Genomic DNA, 15,272 nt, shown 5'->3' with positions numbered 1-15,272 from the left:
ATATATATATTGAGTATACATTTCCTTTTTCCACTTGTGGAGATGACTATAGGACATGCAAACATTCCATGTCTTAATAGTATAACAGGCTTTCTGCATCCCTAAAATAGTCAGACTCCCAGGGTAGCTTATGTATTCAGTGACAAGGCTGAATTTGGCAGAAAGTAGTGTAGCTAGCACATCATTGTATTGGACAGTTTTGCCTTTAAAAACTCCTCCCAGGCATGTAATGAGCTGCCTTTGTATTTTATAAATCTGACCATTCTATCCCAGATCTGTGCTTATTATAATGACTAACTCTTAGGTGGGTGCTCACAAGAGTCTTTTCTTTGGATTCCTTCAATAGAAAGTGAAAGCTGGCTGCTTTTCTAGAGAGGAGAGGCAGGGCTTGGTCAAGCTGCTTATTCTTAGCTTACCTACAGGTTGAGATTATTATGACTGTCATTCAGTATGTGATAACAGATTGCCATCAACTCATTGTCCTCCTATGGTACATGAAAGACCAAAATATCAAAGTTGTGTGGGAAGTGGAACAAATCCAAGAGTATGACTGGTGTTTGTCCAAGTTGGGGAAAAACCTGGTGCCTTAGATCTGGCTTGCCTAATTCCTGTCCTCTGAACAACCCTTCTCCTCTTTGTTCAAATCAGTACCTTTAGGCAAATTCAGGTAAGGGCCTTGCTGCTGGTATTCTTGTCACTAAATTCTTCATTGTTGTCAGTACTTTGGTTGGGATGGAGTGACTTTATTTGCTGTGGCCAGTCATCTACCAGTACCCTGTGCATTCTCTGTGTGTTCACCAGAAAATACAAGGCCATTGTAATCCACTGGACAATAGACTCCACTGGACAGTCCACTTGATGTTATTGCCCCATTTAGGCTGGACCACTCCACACTATGAAGACAACATATGTGACACCTTAGGAGTTTGTATCATTTTCTCACCCAGCCAATGCAGTATAACTACCCTCTATTTATTGGGCACTTTAGTGATGAGGTCTCCCATGTTCAGAGACCCCTCTCAGTGGAATCACTGGTTGCTGAAACCAAAGGAACTTGCATGCACTGTGAGGCTTGTGATACATGAGTATATCAGAAATAAAAATGAGTGTGTGATAGTGAGCTAAAGTTAGCCAATGAATCTAGTTGTCGAAGTAGCAGAGTATATCTTGAAAGCCCCATTCAAATAGTCTTAGTTTCTTCTTCCTAGTTTGTACCCAGATTTCTGATACTGCCTCAGCAATTTACACAAATGTTGAGTGGCAGGTGCAGTATGGCACTCGTCCTGTTCTTCCTTTCCTGGTGTGGCTCTGCTGGGCCACATCTGGTTTACCAGGTTGCTTGGAGAAGCCAAATGACCATCTGCTATGGTTTGGATATTTGTCCCCCATAGGCCCATGTGTTGGGGGGTTGCTTGATTCCATGGTTGTAGCAAAGGTGATGGAACTTTTTAGAGGTAGGGCCCCGTGGAAGGGCTTTAGGTCATTGGAGGGGTGCCCTCTAAAGGGATATGCGACCTCATCTCTTCCCCTTTCTTTTTGTTTCCTGGCTCAAGATATGACTGCTTAGTCTGACATGCAGTCCTGCCATAATGTGCTGCTCTTGTCAGAGCCCAAACCAACAGAGCTGCCTGGTTGTAGACTTGAACCTCCAGGGCGATGAGCCAAAATAAACCTCCCTTTACTTCATAAGTAGCCTGTGTCAGGTTATGCAAAGCTGGCCACTACTATACCTATCATGAGAATGCTGGGGTCTGTGCCACAGGCACTGCCTCGGTGTCCTGATTGTCCAGTTCTTGAGAGAAAAAGTGGCATGGAAGTTAGAGGTGAAGGGCTCTCCCTGGTTTGTGCCATACTTTGCCAATTGGGCCCTACAGCAACACTAGTTATGTCCAGAATTTCACAATGTGCTTCATGACCAGCTTTCATGAGTGATTGGCATTTAGATAAAAAATAAGACATGTTAATCATCCCCTTTCACACTTTTTTCTGGATTCCAAAAGCCCTCATACTAACTGCAAACCAAAAGTTCCCAGGTTCACATAGGAAAACCAACTAATACTGGCATGCTTTTATGTGTTGTGGATGCGGGGGAGGAGAAATCGCCTATCCACAGTAGTGAGAAAATAATGCTCCATGAGCTCCAAGGCTCCAACTATATGCTGAGGATTCTGTTCAGGGATGGTTTGTGTTCCCCAGCCTCCAATTCATATGTTGAGTTCTAATTCTAGTACCTTAGACTGTGATCTTGTTTGGAGGTAGGGTCTTCAAGAGGTAATTAAATTAAAATGGGGTTATTAGAGCTGGGTGTGGTAGGACACTGCTCTAATTCTAGTATTCTGGGAGCCTGGGGAAGGAGGATCACAAGTTCAAGCCCAGCCTGAGCAGTTTATGTCTTAGAGATACTCTAGTTCAAAAAAGTAAATAAAAAGGTGGAGATGTAACGCAGTATGAAGGTCCTAGATTCAATCACCAGTACCACGCACACACACACACACACACACACACACACACACACACACACACACACAAAAGAGAGAGACAGACAAATGGGTCATTAAGGCGGGCCTAATCCAGCATGACTGGTATCTTTATACAATTTTTGACAGAGATACGCACAGAGAGAAGATGATGTGAGGTGACAGGGAGAAGATATCATCTACAAGCCAAGGAGAAAGGTCTGGGCCAGATCCTTCCCTCGTAGGCTCCAAGAGGAACCAAGCCAGCTGACACCCTGAGTTTGTATTTCTACCTTCAGAACTGGGGAGTCAATACGTTTCTGCTGTTTAAGCCACTTGGCTCATGACACTGTTACAGTGGCCTTAGCAAATTAATAGATTCCAAATCCAAACTTCAGTCAAAAGCTTTCTCCTAGGATCTAGACTGGCTATTTCTGGTTTTCAGGTGGGCTTCATCTGGATGTTTTACAGGTACTTGAAACTCACTCTGTCCCAGATGGAACTTTCTATCTTACTGTACAAACATGCCCTTCTTCTTCTCTTCAGCTTCCCAGGCTACAGAGCTTACTGTGTCCTAGGTCATGGCAAATGTAGTGGGCATGGCCCAAAACAACCAGGCTTTATTGTTTGTTCATCTGTACTGCTTCTGCGGGGCTACTCTTCTTCCTGTGCTTCATCTCCCCACTCCTCCAATCTGTCATCCATACCACCAAGGGAATGACCTTTAAAAATGTGGTACAGAGCCTATCAGTTGTGAAAGAACTCAGTTAATACTGCTGGGGACTCTGGATGGATCTCCTATGCCATATTGTTTTCTTCAGATACATTATATATTTAAGAAGATTCCTGAGACAGCTAGAAAAAGATGAGTGAATTATAAAATATTTTTGAGAGTGAAAAGACATTTCTAAATATAAAACAGTACCTAGCAGTTATACAAGAAAAAAATGGATCAATGAGACTACCTGAAAATGAAAAATGATCATGCCATGGAAAAAATCATGAAGAAATTTGGAATTTACGGCTGGGGATGTAGCTCAGTGGTGCCACCACCTGCCTTGCAAGTGCAAGGTCCAGAGTTCGATCCCCAGTACCCCCCCCAAATTTTTTTTTTGAAATACAAAATACAAACTGAATAAAAAACCTTACAACATACATGTTGGAAAAGGACTAAGTTCTTTTGATTGTTTTGGTACTGGGGATTGAACTCGGGACCTTGCGCTTGTGAGACAGGCGACAGCACCACTGAGCTATATCCCTGGCCCCTAAGTTCTTTAATATATAAAAGCCATGAACAAATCAGAAGGAAAAAGAAATAACATAATAGAAGAGTGGACAAAACGCAGAAGATGGCCCTTCTGACAAAGAGACACACGTGACCCGTGAATGTGAAAAATGCCTGGCACCCTTCACAATGAAGAGATGCAGGAGGGAATGGTGAGACATCGTGATTTTCACTCTGTCACATGCGCCCAGTTATGACCCTTGGTAGATAAGGTGTGAAGGAGGTATTCTCCAGGCCTCTAGGGAAAGGAAAATGGCCCAACCTATGTGTGTGTGGGTAAACCTGTGAGCTAAGGACGCAGATTTTTTTTAGATTCAGCATTCAGCTGCTAATAATGTATTCTTTAGATATACTTGCATATGTAATAATGTATGTATAGTTCATTGCCTCCCTCCCTCCCTCCCTATCTATCTATCTATCATCAGAAACAGTCATCCATCGATAGGATGCTAATTACGTTTAAGATATAATGGACTACCATGGATTTCACAAATATATTATTTAGAGAAAAGAAAGCTAAAGAACAGAACATATATTATTATCCTTTTATAGACAAGCATGTTTTAAAAAGATGTGTATATTTATATATGCATTCAAGTTTCCAGAAGGCTAAAGAATAGTACATAGTAGCTATTACTGGGAAGTAAGGAGGTGGAGACTTGGAAAATTTATTTTACAGACTTTTTTTTTTTTTTTGGTATCCAGGATCGAACTTGGGTCCTTGTGCCTGCAAGGCAGAAGGCAGAATCAGCCTTCTGACCATTTCAATATTTAAAAATCATGTACATGATAGTTGCATAATTCAAAAACTACGCTGAGTCAGACTACCTAAGTAAACAAAAACAATCTGGTTGTGTCACACAACTGCCTAAAGTCCTTTCATGGCAAAGCCCTGCAACGGCCTGGGGCTTGCAATGGGAACTCCTCTGCTCAGCCCACTTGTCCCACGAGGCTCTCTGGCAGGCTGCCAAGTGTGCCTACTGTTTGATGACCTCACACAACTGTGCAGAAGATGCGCTGCCTGTGGGTGCCTCCTGCTCTGATATTTGGGGGAGATGGTTTCAAATTTTTATCCAACTTACATTCTCATGAAAGTCCTTGGCTTCCTCCTTGTCAGTATTATGCTCCTTCATTAGGGATTCCCAAAAGGTCTTTTTATAAATATCCATGGCTTTCGATTGTGACAGGCACATTGAAAGGAAAGGCATTTGGAAGGGGGAACCAAAAGAAAGAAAGAAATTTATGATATTTACCTTTGCCTTTTCAAATGCATAAATCCTCAATGAGACTAAATACATTCATTAAATCGGCTACAATTCAACTTGGGGGTGCTGATACAGTAGGAATGAAAGGGTCAGTATCTGGGCCTGAGGTAAGGATGCGAGGCTGTGTGCCCCTGGTGGTTGGTGATGTCAGTCTGTCAAAGTACTTTTCCACTGAGTCCTGAAGGAGTGAGGGGATGAGCAGGCGGGCAGCGAGGGAAGGGCATTCCTAAAGGGGGACTAGGAGGTGCAAAGCCCTGGGGTGAAAATGCTGGGCCACTACACCTATTGAAAAATTGCAAGGGGCCAGGATATCTGGAAGGAGCATGAAGAGGCACAGCAGATGAAGTCAGAGAGCCGACAGAGGGGCAGGACCAGCTTGCAGAAACAACTGTCCGCTGCGGGAAAGACTTTAGATTTTACTCTAAGGGGAGATTTACTCTGCATGTGCTTTTTCTCTCAGGAATCCCAAGAACTATTTCTATCTCCCACCAGTTTGGTCAAAAATGGCCAATTTCTAGAGTTGCCAGTGGTTCATAATTGCTAATCAGAGCATTAGAGAGGACCATGTGAGTCCTTATTCCTCAGGGACAGCCATGGCCGAGTGACTCTCTGGGGCTGGGAGATGGCTGAAAGCCTCTGTTGTGATGGTGCAAATTGAATTGTGAATTGATAACTATAATTTGGGCCTCTCTTCCACCCTTCTGGGAAGGGGAGGCTTCTGAGGCAAGAACTTGGAGAAAGTGACTCTCACTGGATAATTGGGCCCCCAGGGAACTGACAGTGACCTGTTGCCTCAGCTTCAGGATGACATCAGCCCCTTCAAGCTAGGGAAAGGGAGAACCTTGAAAATCCACCAGGCTGACACTGGGCTGATTTACTTAGTTTCATTTTGCATCTTCATTGCAACTTTGGGGGTGGAGAAGGGACATACTTATGACCCTGCTAGACCCATTAGATTTGTAGACTGCTTCCTGATTTTGGCTTAAGTACTGAAATCCCTGACTCTGTTGGGCTCCTGATGGGATGGAGAACTCCACTGAATGGAACTGCCTTTATTGTTACCCAGCCCAGGCTTGGCTTACTCCCAACAGAGAGTTGTCATGTGTGCGAAGTCTCCGGTGGCCATTTATTTCTGTCACCTCCCACAAAGACATACACACCACACCAATGGGGTTGCTCTGTGTGGTACAGGCAGGGGACACTTGCAGCGTGATTCCAAGAAGAGTGTGTGTTCCCTGACTGTCTGCTGTGGGGCCGACTGTGGGAAGTTTTGCAAACGCCATTTAGGAAAATTCAAGTAGAACACATGGGAATTTGAGGGAGCGCTTGGGAAGCTCCTCATGGGCAGTGCCAAAAAGAACAGGACTAAGCGGGGGAAGTGGGGTCTGAGTCCAGACACGAATGTCAGGTGTTGAAAGCCGTGAGGCTGCCTTCCATGGGGCTGCTCAGGGTGGAGAATGAGCCCTCTCTGGCTCTGACAGTTCACCCCCTACCCTATTTGTGATTGGCGTATTTAAGTAGGCTTTATTGAATAAAACACGGTTAATCTGAGGGGGGAGAATGGGTGTTTATCACAGGAAGAAGGTGAACTCAGCATCTCTTAATATCAAACAGTGGTGCACAGAAGTGTTTGATTGGCGTGATAATTAAGCTGATTAACACCAGAGGGGGTGGGGACCATCAAGTCAGATGGGAGATAAGCAGCAGCACAGCTTTAACTGGGGCTGAGTGAGAAGGCGCAGCTTTGTTTCTGTTTAACGTTCCTTTGGGAACTTGAGCCAGCTCTACCTCTGTTCTGGTGAGACCATCATCTACTCCTGAAATGGCTGCGCAGAGGAGGAGGAGGCCGGGGCAAGCATCTTATGAAGCCGGGGCCCCTTCTGACACGTCGCCACCTCTCTCCCTTGTGTCCTAACCTCTTATCTGTGCAATAGGCACAAGGACCGCCTCTACTGGGGCTTGGAGAGAGGGCCGGTGTCCATGTAGGTCAGTCCTGGCACACACACACACAGTTCCCTGAACTGACAATGTTCCTTCCCTTTTTCTGATTACTAACAAGTCTTCATTGGGGCCGGGGATTCAGCTCGTTTATTCCACCTCGCAAGCACAAGCGCAAGATAGCGCAAGGTCCCAAGTTTGATCGCTGATCCCCGCTACCGAAAAAAAAAAAAAAAAAAAATCAACAAATCTTAGTTCTTCCTCATGCAAGGGTCTCTCCTGTAAGGATTTTCTTGACAGAACTTTATTTCCTGGATTTAGGATAAATGTCTGAGCCGTGTATATTCTCTCTGTAAAGTCAATATGACCATCCCTATATTATAGTGACAAATATTCTTCGCTGACATTAGTCAGGCTGTTGAAGCTTCTCCTAGATTAATCTGCCTCCTCCACCCCACGGGTGATGTCTCCTTCAACAGAAATCTTGGGAGGTCAGTTTAGCCCCACTTGCCTGCCCCTGTGTTTCTTTGTAGCCACTTTCCACCCAGGGACCCTCAGCTCTGTTTCCTGGCTGTGAATCCCACTTGCCTACTCAGCATCTGCAGTTGGGCCTGGCCTCTCTTCCACACTGCAAAGCAGTAAGATGGACAAAGTTGTATTTCGCAGTACCCTTCTGGGGTTGCAGAGGGCATGGTGGGACCGCAGTCTAGAGTTCAGAAGTGTTTGAAAAGCACCAAGGTGGGGTAGAGGCTGGGATTAGAATGGGGTGTGTGTACTTGAGACCTGATTTCCCTCACACCTGCAAGTCTAGTATAACAGACCAGAGCCCTTAAATTATTTTCTGGTAGGGATGAGTCTGGTTAGTTACAGGGCTTGAGTTTTGTGAAGAGTGGCTGTGCAAGTTGGGATCTTGCCACACCATAAGGATTTTCTCCTGTCCTTCCTCCATGAGGATCCAGCTAGCCCCTCTTCAGTAAAAATGTAATAAATCCTTAAGGGCATCATTTAGAGGAGCTAAATTATTTGCTACCTACGGGCCACCAGGTAAGTCTATCCGGATGGGAGCATGCATGCCACTCAAGCCCTGCTTCCCAGACCTCAGGGAGCCCAGCAAAAGCCTCGACCCTCTGTAAATGTAGGAGGCCCTAATCCGGTGCTTTTGAGTGGGAAAATGGACTTTTGGTCCTGCTCTAGATAATTCTTTCTTCCTCTGGAGACTCTATTTCTTGTTTTATCCCCTTTCTTTAGGAGATTTTGAAGGGGAATGTGCCCAGTATGTTCCCAGGTCAAGTCCGGAACTTGGTATAAGCTAGATCAGAAGGGAGGTAGGTAACCACTTGAAGGAACTTTCCCAGCCCAAGGATACTGTGCTGAAAGCAGGAATCTTTGAATAGATTATGTTGTTTCTCACCATCGTCTTCATCTTCATCATCTTCATTTTCATCTTTCTCCATTTCAGTGGCAACTGAAAAAGAATGGGAAAAATTATTACATTTGAATGTGTGGTATAATGAATTTGGATCTTTTTTAATCCTTGAGGGAATTAATTTCAAAGTCACCTCCTTAACAGCTGGGGCAACTCAGGGTGAAGATCATGTGTTTTGGGGTAAGAAGCTTCCTTGATATTCTGGTAGCACAGGCTCATGGAATATGATGACCTCCCTTTGTTTTTATTACATCTTGACCACTACAGTTTAAGTCCTGAGAGGGTGTGTTAGGTTTTGTCCATCTTTATAAACTGCCCAGTATACAGTAGATGTGCAGTAAATATCAACAAATGAATTGAATAAGAATAATTCATTATCTTCATTTCTAACTGCAGTCATAAATATTATTTCCTTGCCTTGCAAAATGCCAGAGCACTTGACTCCTTGGTTCAGTGTCGTATCTGAACCTTAAACCTTGACACTAAATTCCAAAGACAATACCTTAGTCATTGGCCTTGATTAAGGCAGGCCTGGTTTAAAAAGGTCAAAGGGGAGTTTCCTTGGCTGTGGACATATAAGTTCTATGCTTCTTACTTCTTTGTGGATGGATTAATAACTTCTATGGGTCATTTAAAGTCATTACAAGTTATACCTTCCAAATAAGACTCCATAGTGGATAGCATTGAGATTCCTTGCTCTGGTTTTAATTTCGATTTTGAAGATTTTCCTGTTAAAAGACAGAAGAGGACAGCCATTATGACTTTGATCTTACGGTTTTCCAAGTGTGGGCATTTGGGACCTGTGTTTTCTCTTGGCACCCAAGGCTAGCTAAGGGAGGGGAAGCGTAAGGTGGAGGGTCACTGCTGACATGTCCTGGGTGTTCCCTCTGCCCCTCTGCTTCCTTTTGGCTTTGGACTCTTGCTCTAGGATGGCAATAAACCAGTGGTCAGACAGGGCAGCTTCTCTCTGATTTTCCCCTCTTGCTATCATGGGGCTAGTTTGGTTCTCTGGGATGGCTGGGATTAGGCCAATTTAGAGATATTTCTCCTGCTATAGGAACTATACAGTTAGGTGTCTTCAAGGCCTTGGTTACAGTGAGGTATCCCTGTCACTACACCAAGTGGGTGTCTCTAGTATCCTGTTACCAAGGGGTCCCTAAGTGGTGAAAATGGGGGCTGTCTAACATAGATCGATTAAATTTTGTTTTTTTTTTTGCAGTGGGAGGCCAATTTAGTTCCTAAAAAACTTTTGTAAGTTCTTAGTTACCCTTGTTTTATGCCTTCAGGAATTTTGTGATTCACACTCCTTTCATCTCCTTCAGCTCTCTCCTTTTCTCCTAATTCTAAACACATGTGTGCATATGGGTACACACACACACAAAGACACACGCACCCCCCCCATACATTTCATTCTTCACAAGTGAACAGAAAAATGGCCATGATGAACAAGTGAAAGTCATTTGCTGCATCTGCTAACTGTATTTTGGGTCTGGCCCAAAGTGCCAGGATGAGAAGCCCTGGACCGGTGTGCTAGCAATCACTCCTGTACCTCTTCATTGTGGGGCCACACACTTCCACAGGCAAGTGACACTCTGAAAACTCATTCACTGTGGGATACTGATGACCTGTTAGTAGTAACCTTCTTTTCTTAGAATGCTTCCCAAGGATTATACTGTTCAATGTCTTCATGATGAATGTTTGGAATCTGGGTTCTCTGCTGGCACCCAGACTTACTTCTCCAGTTAATGGGCCTATTCTAGTCTCTCAGGGAAGATTGGAAGAGGCAGTTCTGTTTTGTGTAGCAGACCGTCCAATCTTTATAGAGCTAACATATCTCTTACATGTAGCACCCCGCTTTGTTTTCAGTCATTCTTTTGATGATGTCTCCAGGTCCACCTAACCCCACTCTTTCCTCTGAGCCCACACCAGTCTGCTTCTAGCTCTGTAGAGCGTCACATCCCCCAAACTGAACAGGCCATCCAGGTGGCTGTGCAGTACAGGGTAGAGTGAAACTACCCCCCTCATATAACCTTTTAATTATACTTGGTTGTGTTCAGTTTTTTGTCATACTGTCGACTTAATGAACCTGACAACTAACAGGATTTCTGAACTCTGTGTACCTCCATCCTGTTGTTTTGTGGGGCTTAATAGAGTGGATCTAATTTCGATTACCAATACATTTTGCCTAGCTAACTCTGGTCCCATGTTCCTGTCTGTCAAAATCTTTCAGAATTTGATTATTGTAGCTCCAGCATCTAGCAGCCCAAGGTCACCTACAAATGTAAATATTCCTACATCTGCATAGAAGTCTGTCATAAGAGGGTTACACTGGGCCAAGCCCTGTGGCTTTCCCCTGGAAACCAGGTTGACTGTGATCCATGAAACAGTATTTCCAGGTGGTGTTGAATCAGTTGTCGCCCCGTTGCCTTACATTAACATTCAGCTCACATTGCTGTGTCATGGCCAGGAGCATCGAGAAGCCTCTAGAATCTGGTTTGTGAAAGTGCCACAGTTGCATAATCTAATCATCATGTCAAAAAGTAACCTAAAAGCTAATATTATATATATGATCTATTCTTATCCTACACTGATTTCTTGTGGTTATTTTGCTCTCAACGTTTGCTCCAGGTTGGTCACAGACTCTTTTCTCCAATTTCTTCTAATTCCTCAAAACTGAGAAACATGGTTAAGCTATTTTCACCCTCTCTATATTCTGGGGCACATTTTATCTAGGTCGAAAGATAGTAGCTACCATTCTCTTCTGATTTTTTAACCATTCTTTGGCTTCTGCTACTACTGACCTAATTTTGTTGTACTCTTTCCAATATGATGATAATTTTCTTTCACAATAAAAATAAAAATTAAAAAGCAATTGAAGAACTTGACTTTCCCTGAATTACTCATCAACACTGCATTAATAGTGGTCGTGTCTGCCCCATCCTTCTTTCATTCCACTTGTTTTTTGTTTTTTGTTTTTTTTGCTTTTGAGGCAGGGTCTCCCTTTGTACTCACTTTGTAGCCAAAGCCGGCCTTGAACTCTTGGCGATCTTTCTGCCTCAGCCTCTCGAGCTGCTGGGATCGCAGGTGTGCTCCACCACGCCCAGCTCTTCATTTGTTATTTTTAAAAATTTGCTGTCTTTTGTTGGTGTCTGTGTTACTGTTATCGTCACCATTATCATCATTTTTTTTTTTCCGAAGAATCTTTATCCTAAAATTCAGCTTTCCTCACACTGTTAAAGTTCAGAGCCAAACCTACACTCATGGTTGGGAACATCATCATCTTTAACTTCTGCACATGATATTTCAAAATCTAAGTCCACTAACAGGAAATCTGTGAAAGCACACTAGTTTCCACTTTAGGGAGCTTTCTGATCCTCTTCTTTCTCATCCCTTTACCTTTGTTTATCCTTACCTATATTTCTATACGTATAGTGTCTCTGTGCATACATATACTTCTATAGCTCTCTACCTACTAAAACTGCTCCTTTGGAGTAGGGTATATATATATTTTCTATCACCATGACTGATTTTGGATCAGATGGAGGCTTTAACAACAATTTTAAAAGTATTTAACAAATATTTATAGGCGCTCACGGTGTGCCAGGTGTAAGTCTTGAGGATTTGTGCAAGCATAGATGTAGTACTTGGAGTTAGAATTTCTGGTCTCCCTTGTTTATGTCCCTGCTCTGTGCCTGGATAGAGGGGCCATAAATAGTCTTTCTGGTCCTTCCGAGATTCTCTCATAGGGATTGTGAGGTGTTTCCTGTGCTTTAGCATTCCTTCCAAGTCAGACCTGCTCTCCTCTGGAGTAATCGATTTCAAGGATTTATCTGGGTATCTGGCTTCATATTGAGCTCAAAGTCTTATTTGTTGAGAGGGAATGTGCTGTGTAAAATGTTGTTTTGCATCCGCTGGGGTGGAACAGTGCCATAATGACAAATATCTAGAAAGTAGGAGCCTAGTTCCCCAAAATTCACCCTAGTGACTCTCAGGTCAGCTTTTGTGCCCCTTAGAATCCTCCAAGGATCTTGTTAAGAATACAGATTTCAGGCCCTCTCACGCAAGGATTCTGATAATGACCAGGAATTGATGACTTTCCAAGCACCTGGTAACGGGGACATACAGTCCTGGGCACCCTAAAGTATCAGCCCCATCTCTGGTCTCGCTTCTCATTCCTGCTGGACTTGGCTCTGCACTATCAGGCCTCTGGATTGCTTTTGCCATGTTCGCCTGTGTTTCTCCATCAAGTAGGTGAGTGGCTTCTGCCCCGGGCTGAAACATCGTCTCTTTTGCACCTACTTAGCTTGGGACCCTTAGTCATCTGTGTGCTGATGCAGGTCCATTTCCCCCTCCACCAAGTGTGTTTTCTCGTGTCTCTCTGCTCTCCCACTCCTTGACTTGGTTTTGAGCTCCTTTCTCTTCCTGTAGCTCATGCTCCCTGGTTTTCTCCCACCCGCTTCCTTTGTCACCTCTTGGAACCATCTCATGTTCTTTCCTCTCTTCCTGGATCCTACGGCCAGCCTGTGTTTGACACCACCTGCACTATCACGGTGGGTGCTCTTCTTCAGTGCTCCTTGGCTCATTTGGGAATTTTACCAGAGTCTGTGCTCTTGCAGAGCGAGAACTGGAACAGAGAGCAGCAGGGCAGGAAGCAGACTGGCTCGCCTGTTGTATTTTCACAGCAGAACAAGGAGTGTCTTCCATTCCTTGTTAAACAAATAAATGGGTGCACTTGGTACTCTGGTTACTATATGTGCTCTTGTGTTGGCTTCCCATAGGGGAGAGGAGTATGGGGGAAATATAGACAGTTTTTGGAGGAATTTTGTGACTATTAGTGTGGATCACAGGATCTTGCTTCCCTGACCTGGAGGCTATCCTGGATGGGAATGGCTCCTTCCCATGGCTTTTAGCTGGTATTCCTATCAGGCCCATACATTTACTCCCGGCATTTGGCAGTGACCCAGGACCGAGAGCTACTACATCTACCCACTCCTTGTCACTCCTTGTCATACTCGCTCCATCCCATTACCAGACACAATCATGTACCTATGACCACCAAAGCTTCCCAGAAAGATAGATTATAACCTGCAAGCAGGTGGGGAAAGGAAAATCTGCATGGCTTTTAGGGAATTTCTTGTTTTTCTTCATGTTTCATTCTCTGCTATTGGGGCAATGGAAAAGGCCTTCTTTTGCCCTCTGAAGGTTTGCTGGAAAGAACAGACAATAGATAGAGTGGATTGGAGAGAAGATAGCAGGATTCGTGATGCACAGGGGCAATCACAGTGTTGTCATGCAGCAGCCCAACACTATTCGGTGTCTATAGCCTTTTCCACAGGGAAAGGGCATGATGGGAGTATCTAGACAATTTTTAGAATAGTGAAAAAATTCTAAGGGAATTCAGTGAGCTTGGGAGAAATGGGGCATATGATGGTCTGGGACAAAAACCTATTGGGTCTGTAGAACAGAAAAAGAATGGCAAGCGATTCTCAGATAAAAGTCTGTCCAGGTGTGTTGACAGACTAATCTCTCTTCCCTCAGTAACAATTTAGTTGATGAAAGTTCAGAGAGGGCCTGATTTAAAGTAGACGAGGAGATATCAGAGTTTAGCTGTTCTCAGCACTTGCTATGTTCTGTGATTAGCACACCAAGGCACTAGAGTTTAGAGTGACCATCCCTGAACTCCTTCATCACCTCAGGTAACTGTAGGAACCTGGGTATGTCATTGGGCCTGACGTGGAGGCTCCCACACAGGCCATACCTTTAGCTCAGGCTGCCAGTGTCACAGCGTTTGATCAATAGATATTTGCTAAACATCAATATGTGTTGACTTTAAGGAACTCAGTATTTGAGAAGGCACATAGCTGCAAAATATGACAATACAGACTGAATATACACGGTTTTTACAATAGAAATTAAAAATGGATATGAAGAGCTTCAATGAGCTTAACTATCTGAGAGATATTGGATGAACAGGACGCATAAAACAGCAGTATCATCAGGGCCTTTCTGGGGCTGGGTCCACAGGGCGTGCAGAGGCAGGCATCTCAGCTTCCCGTACCTCCTCTTTAAATCCCATTTCTCCTCTCCCACATTCTTTCACACTTAGCACTGGCACTCTAGCCAATTACCCAGTAAATGACTTTCAGCGTTTTGCTTATGAATATTTAGGTAAATGCTCAGATTTTTTCCAGCTGTCACCGACTGTGAAATGGGTCTAGTTCCCATTTCCATTTGAGAGCTCAAATGCTGACAAAAGGTCCACATAAACCTATCTAGCTCTAAAACACTCCTTGCCATGTACTGTCTCATGTGGGCTATGTGGGCCTCGTGTCCTCTGTCTCTCCAACTTCCCTTATAATGTTTCTGGCTCCTAATTTTGTTTAACTGTATTTGAGCTATAAAATTTAGCAGGCATGGATGGGAGCAGGGAAGTGAGGTGCTGGGGGAATCTAACTTACCACTGCCATGAGTGTAGATGCAAAAGAAATCTGGGAATCATTGATGGATTGATCCCAGTAAGGCTGGACTTCAATGAGTAATAACTGTGAAAAATACAGTCCATCTTCCATCTACAGGACCCAAGAGCAAAAGGCCTTTGGGCTTAACTGGGTAGAGGATTAAGATCCTCAATGCAAAATTGGATAACTGTCTCCTAGGCAGTTCCCAGTTATGGCCATGAAAATTCAGTGGATGAATTTTTTGGCTTTTGTGGGTTCAGAGTGACTTCACCTGCATGGTAACTGGGAGATGGGCTGAGTGCTGGTTGCTGTACACCCCGGGGAGACAATCTGTAATCTGGGCCTATGTCCTTATGTTTATGGAGAAGGAGGGCAGGAGACTAATGAGGAACAGAGGCGGAGACAGGGAAGACTGAAGGAGATATCTGTTCCAGTGCTTTGCTA

At 44.0% G+C, this 15,272-nt stretch overlaps 1 protein-coding gene across 1 annotated transcript in view; it reads right to left on the bottom strand.

Moving 5' to 3' along the window:
• The window catches only part of Erich6b (glutamate rich 6B), a 44,932-nt gene that overhangs the window by 14,652 nt on the left and 15,008 nt on the right, over positions 1-15,272 (bottom strand). The window contains 2 exon segments of the mRNA XM_010637113.2: positions 4,824-4,912; positions 8,356-8,409. Coding sequence (XP_010635415.1) covers positions 4,824-4,912; positions 8,356-8,409 — 143 coding nt within the window.

This window comes from Fukomys damarensis, unplaced genomic scaffold, assembly GCF_012274545.1.
Source record: "Fukomys damarensis isolate Sample0158 unplaced genomic scaffold, DMR_v1.0_HiC HiC_scaffold_38, whole genome shotgun sequence".
Taxonomy (NCBI): Eukaryota; Metazoa; Chordata; class Mammalia; order Rodentia; family Bathyergidae; genus Fukomys; species Fukomys damarensis.
Note: the sequence above shows the minus strand (reverse complement) of the source record. Positions and strands in the feature narration are given on the sequence as shown.